Genomic DNA, 6389 nt, shown 5'->3' with positions numbered 1-6389 from the left:
TAATTATCTTCACAAAATAGTAGAACACTGTATATATTTTCTTATTGGCAGCAATTTTCAAGAGAAAGTTTGACGTTATGCAAGAACCATTCATAGACAGATGTGGTAAAAACAAAATGTTTTTCTCATGATAGTGGTTTAGGGCATAGAAGGAAGGTGGATTTGACTACAAAGAGAGGGCTTATGAAGAGTTAAAGGAATTTAGTTGGCAGCGATGGTCTGCTGAATCCAGTTCACATACTTGCACACCTTGGTGTAGACACCAGGTTTTCCTCTCTGAGCACAGCCATAACCCCAGGAAACAACACCCTGGAGTTGTCCATTGCAGACTACGGGGCCACCAGAGTCACCCTGAATAACAAAGAAAAGGTAAGATAATAAGCGTTCTCACATATGTCTAAGCGGATTCCAAGTTGTTACTTGATTATCTCGGGCCACTTTTGTAGGTTCTCTGTGAAATTACTTCTTTACATCTGTATCCTGAAGCTGCAGTCTCCTTGTATGCCACTGTTCTTTATCTTTCTTACAGACCTACACCTTTCTTTAGTCAATCTATCAACCTACAAATGTGTGAGAACTGGGGAGATTGAATACTTTTTCAAATGTTCTGCTCTTCTTTCAAAGGTAAAGTCTATAATAAAGCTTTTGAGGTACACGGTCAGATAAAATGTTTGTAGTAATTTCTGTATATCTTTTTTTACATTTAGTTCTAGTAATCAATATAATAGAGAGAATTAAATTTTTATGCCAAATCAACTCTTACCAATAGTCTAAGAGATGGTTAATGTCATCTCTCCATCTTTTTTTTTTTCAAAGATGCAGAAGTAAGGGAGGAGGGAGAATGAATAAGAGGGAGCACCACCACAAATAAACCCACCTGGCAGGAGTCCTTTCCGCCCTCCAGGAAGCCCAGACAGAACATGTTGCTAGTGATCTTGCCTGGGTAAGAACTTGTGCAAGAACTGTCAGAGAGGACAGGAGCATCCAGACACTGAAGCAGTGAAGGGTAGTTGGCTGTCAAGCACAAGAATGAAAATAGATTATCCATGGTTTTTGGAAACAACTTTCCCAGCCTTCTGCCTCTTTCTTAACACCTACTCTGTCTTTAAATTCCCCAGTGACTTATAATTTCAGAGAACATTTTTGAGAAAGTAACTTTATTCAATTCACAACATTTTTTTTTTTAAAAATATCAGGTGCGAGCATTGGTGTCCACCGCTTTTAACAAGTGTATACTTAAAGGAACACCAAAATCTTTAGCCGCTATTTACTTACTACCCCCATTTCAGTTAAATGCTTTTGAGTTTTTTTTTCCACAGTTCATTTTTGCTGTGTCTACTGTATGATGTGGGCAGAAGTTTTCTCTCCACTCTAATTTATGCATGTTAACACTGCCTGCATATGCCTCTCTCCTTAGAGAAACTTCCCTTGAGTGAGAATTTGGACCACCTTGCCCCCAACATGCTTTTCATCTCTAGTCTTCTCACACTTGGTAATCAAGTCCCAGTGGTACTTACTGCCAGAGCTCAGGGTGTTGCCCCAGCCAGACACAAGACACCTAGTACCAGCTGATGGACAAGATCTTGGCAGAGCGACAGTGGACACTCGAGAGTTGAGGGTGGCAGCTGTCTTCAGCTTAATCAACATGATATCATTGTCAAAGGTGTTTGCATTATAGTTGGGGTGGCGGATGATTTTAGCTGCATCAATGAATTGCTCACCACCCTCAAGGACATCAATGTTGTGTTCTCCCAGGCGCACCTGAATTCGGCTGGATATAAGGATTAGCAGTTTTTAAGATATCCAACTTCAATCTTTCCCTTCCCCCAATTTTCCAATCATGCAAATAAACACAAATATTCATATAGGTGACTTTATATCCTAGGTAGGTGTGCACTCCCTTCCTGCTTGTAGGTCAAAAAATTCCTTGGAATTATTTCCGTCCTCATTAGTACAGACTCACAGTTCATTATATATTAAAATACAAGATATAAGATGGGAAGAAGCATTCTTACTAAGTAGTTGGAGATGAAGAGCAGATTGGTTGGTGTTTGCTATTTTTCCAATTGTAATTCTTCAAGACTTTAGATATATAAGATATACAAGAATTTAAGATATTAGGATAAATAAACAGTGGGATAAAACAAAATGTCAGAAAAGAAGTGCTGGGATTAAAGGTGTGTACCACCACGCTTGGCTGAAAAGCAGTGCAATGTTATAGGACAGAGTTATGTATGCTTGTTTTTCATAATGTACTTAGAATATAGTGTTTTATCTTTACATGCCCATTTCCCTTTGTTAAAGCTATATGGTGATTCACAATCTGAATCTATTCTAAGACATCCTTAAACAATGATGGTTCCCTTCTGGGTCTTTACTATCATCACCTAGAAAGATAGTAATGAATCCTGGAACAACACTCCACAAAAATGTCCCTCAGTAGGTCACATAATTGTTGAGATAGAATCAAGTTCTTGATATCTGATTTTTTTAAAAATTTACTTTTAATTATATACACACATACAAGTCTGTGTGTGGGTATGTTCATGTATGAATGCAGATGCCCAGTGGAGTCCAGAAGAAGGTATAAGATCCCATGACACTAGGGTTACAGGTAGTTGTGAACCATTAGATGTTGTTGCTGAGAATCAAACCCAGGCCTTCCAGAAGAGCAGCAAGTGCTCTCAACAACTGATCCACCTCTACAATCCAGTATATGGATGTTTTAAATATCCTGTATAACTGTGCACATTTCCTAATTGTATTTTGATAAGACCAAAGGACAATGGATTTAGAGCATGGAAATGTGAATATTGGTCACTTACGATTTGTAGCAGTGAGCGGCTGAAACAACCCACTGGGAATTGATGAGTGAGCCTCCACAAAAATGGTAGCCACTGTTCAGAGACACCTGGTAGGGGAGAGCATTCCTCTGGCAGGTGTAGCCTCCAACAATTTTGTCATCATCATCATCCAGGGGGAGAGCAACTGTGAAGAAAGTCAGCCAGAGATGCCTGATTGTGACTATTTGAGGACATAAGGGACACTTTATAACACAATCTGCTGAGAAGCCATGCAAATGGATAGCTTTGCATTAATCTTGACAGGTGATAAGTTGTTGTCATGACATGTTTATCTCCATAAGCAAAGAAGAAAAACTTAAGGAGCAAGCTGAAAGTATTCTCACTTTAGAGAAAAAATATTTAATGTTTTTATTCTGATTATCTCTCTTATTGCTTGTAACTGAAGTTTTTATAAACAATTTCACCAAGCATTACAAGATTTCCCTTACTAACCTTTTCATTTAAGCTAACAACCTTTGCAACATGGGCTCCTGCATTGTGTAGTAGGTTTCTTAGAGTTCTAAGGTCTTACATTATTCTTTCTGAACTAAGACATTTTATTAGCTAAGATATTTCTGGAAGTATTGAGAGATATGTCTAATTTATACTTGCTGAGTTCTGGAAAACTCATATTACCTTTCAGTACTACAATTTTAATTGCATCCTTGCATTTTGTCTCAGACCTGTAGTTCCCACTCCACTGCTTTGGTGGATGAGGCAAAATGATGGCAAACTTAAGATCTCTCTGGGCTATAGAATGTGCTGAGTGGTAGCTTGGACAATTTAGCAAGACTCATTATGAAAATTAAAAATAAGACAGGGATCATATGGGCTGGAGAGATGGCTCAGTGGAAAGAGCACTGACTGGTCTTCCAGAGGTCCTGAGTTCAACCCCCAGCAACCACATAGTGGCTCACAACCATCTGTAATGGGATCTGATGCCCTCTTCTGGTGTGTCAGAAGGTTGGACAGTGTACTCACATACATTTAATAAATAAATTTATATAAAAAATAAGGATTATATATGTTGGAATTGGTGAATATTTTCCTGGTATTCACTAAGTCTTGAGTTTAATCCAAAACACCTTCCTTATACTTGGATCCTTGGGGGTTTCCAGAGATTGAACCACCAACCAAAGAGCAAAGATGGTTAACTCTTAGTGACTTATTCATTAGAGGTACTCACCAGCAGCTCCGAGGAAGGCAAGGAAGATTAAGGTCTTCATGGTTGCTCACTGGGACTAGAGCAGTCAATAGGACGAAGGCTTTCCTCCACAGCTATTTATACCTTCATGTCTTGTTGACACCCATGGCCATGGGTGCCAGAAAAGTTCTTTCATTGGAAACTCAGAAATCTAAATTTAGAATTCAATTCGGTGATAGATGGAAGATAATTGCAGGACAAAACTCTAAAGGGTGTGGGAATGGAAGAAACAAACTCACCTGGTGGGGACTGTCCTCCATAGTAGGAAAACAAGTTTGTAAATTCACAAGGCAAAGCTTCAGGTTTTCAGGTTCTCAGATAAAAGTCTTAGGTACTCTAACATTCCAGATGTAAGACTTTTTATAAAGGACTCACTGGAACTCTGGTCTTTCACCTGACAATGTCTATTTTGTAATTATTAAAAATGTATAACTTTTCCTAGGGCCCTACTAGTAGTACTCTACATCCCCATTAAGACTCCATTGCTAATGTAAAAGACCCTCTCTTTCAAGGAAAGGAAAACTTTTCATTAATGAAAGCAGTCACTGGGGACAGAGGGTGGGAGGGACCTGGGTAGGAGAGAGGACAGGGAAGGGAAGGGGAGAATATGATCAGGTATTGGGGGTAATAGAACTGAAGCCCTGAGGGCCATCAGGAAGAATGGAAACAGGCAACGTCGGGAGGTAGGATGTAGGGGTCCCTCTAGAATGTACAGGAGACCCTACCCGGGAGGTGAGAGACTCCTAGGACTCAAAGAGAGGGACCTTAGATGAGAATCCCGACAGTGGGCAGAGGGAACTTGCAGAGTCCACATCCAGTAGAAAGACAGGACATCAAATGAGGGATGGGGCTGCCATCCCATAGTCAAAAACCCTGACCCAGAATTGTTCCTGTTCGAAAGAGCTGCAGGGACAAAAAATGGAGAAGAGCATGAGAGAAAGGAGGTCCAGTGAAAGGCCCAAATTAGGATCAAGTTCAAGGGGAGGCCTGGGACCCTGAAACTGTTACTGATGCTGTGGTGTGCTTACAGACAGGAGCCTAGCATGACTGCTCTCTGAGAGGCCCAACAAGCAGCTGAAAGAGTCAGATGCAGATACTAGCACCCAACCAGTGAACAGAAGCCTGGGACCCCTGTGGTTGGCTTGGGAAAAAGCTGGAAGAAGCTGAGGAGAGGGCAGCTCCATGGGAAGACCAGCAGTCTCAACTGACCTGGAACCCCGAGATCTCTCAGACACTGAGTCATCAACCAGGCAGCATGCACCAGCTGATATGAGACCCTGTATACATATAGAGTAAAGGACTCTCTGGTCTGGCCTCAGTGAGAGAAGATGCACCTAACCCCCTAGAGACTTGGGCCCCAGGGAGTGGGGAGGTCTGGTGTAGGGGTGGAGTTGGGAACATACTCTTGGAGATAGGGGGGAGGAGGTATGGGATGGGGAGTGGTTGGGGGGCAGACTGGGAGGGGTGAAGTCTGGACTGTAGAAAAGAATTAAAAAATAATTAAAAAATGGTAAAGTTAAAGGTGAGAAGTTGTGTGTGTTTATCTAGAGTTTGTTCTAATCTAGGATATGGTGGTTCCCTTTTCTGTGCTTCCTTTGCCCGTGTTTCCAATTGACTTCAGTCCATGGATACATGAACCAAAATTATTTTTAAACTTACTGAAATTCATAATGTTAACATAACTAATGTCATAGCATATCATTGATTTCTTCCATTTTATTCCTATTACATTTTATGACTCATTGTTGTTTCAATCTCTTAATGTTTTTTATTTGTAAAATAAAATTGTAAATTTTATCATAAGGATTTATAGGAAAACATATATATGTATATAAACACGTATATAGGAAAACATATATCTGTATATAAACATATATATGTATATAAACATGTATAAACATAGAAAAAGCTTATATTAATTTAGTGCTCCCTCCTAAGAAGATTGATTTGATATACCTATTTTAATTCCCAGGTTTCAGATGAAAACTTCAGGAACCAAATGTGTAAATTTCAAGGCAGTCTCCTAGCAGAATTATGCAGCATTATATATTAAACATAAGGAACACAGAATGAACTACCAAGTTAAGTGAATATTATGGAATTCATAGATTTTTCAATAATTGCATTTTTTAAGCAGAAATTATAAGAATTAATGGAAGAGTCAAGTATTAAGAGTTAGGCAAGATTTTCTCCTATGCAGTATTTGGAGTTGAACCCAGGGCCTCACCATGCTAGACCAGAAAGTTCATGTTCTATCACTAAGCTAAGCTAAGCTAATCTACAAGACCCTTTCCACTTTTGCTTAAGACAGAGTCTTACTATGTACCCCTGGAACTGGCCTA

General features: G+C 39.7%; 1 protein-coding gene across 1 annotated transcript; it reads right to left on the bottom strand.

Annotated features, from left to right (window-relative positions):
• Nucleotides 1–201: 201 nt before the first annotated feature.
• LOC110296502 (cationic trypsin-3) lies at nt 202–4069 on the bottom strand. The gene is made up of 5 exons (XM_021165207.2): nt 4030–4069; nt 2826–2988; nt 1518–1771; nt 878–1014; nt 202–351 (listed from the first exon to the last, which is right to left on the bottom strand). The coding sequence occupies exons 1-5, from the start codon at nt 4067–4069 to the stop codon at nt 202–204; spliced, it is 744 nt and encodes a 247-aa protein (XP_021020866.1).
• Between the last annotated feature and the right edge of the window lie 2320 nt (nt 4070–6389).

This window comes from Mus caroli, unplaced genomic scaffold (genome assembly GCF_978045245.1).
Source record: "Mus caroli unplaced genomic scaffold, Mus_caroli_1 scaffold_7, whole genome shotgun sequence".
Lineage (NCBI taxonomy): Eukaryota > Metazoa > Chordata > Mammalia > Rodentia > Muridae > Mus > Mus caroli.
The sequence above is the reverse complement of the archived record's forward strand: the minus strand, read 5'-3'. Positions and strand labels throughout refer to the sequence as shown.

Excerpts from the sequence above, each read along its gene's own strand:
- LOC110296502 (XM_021165207.2), bottom strand. The coding sequence starts at position 4,069 with ATGAAGACCTTAATCTTCCTTGCCTTCCTCGGAGCTGCTG. Across the intron at positions 1,772-2,825 it reads GCCGCTCACTGCTACAAATC|CCGAATTCAGGTGCGCCTGG; the intron begins GTAAGTGACCAA and ends CCTTATATCCAG. Across the intron at positions 1,015-1,517 it reads CAACACCCTGAGCTCTGGCA|CCAACTACCCTTCACTGCTT; the intron begins GTAAGTACCACT and ends TGTGCTTGACAG.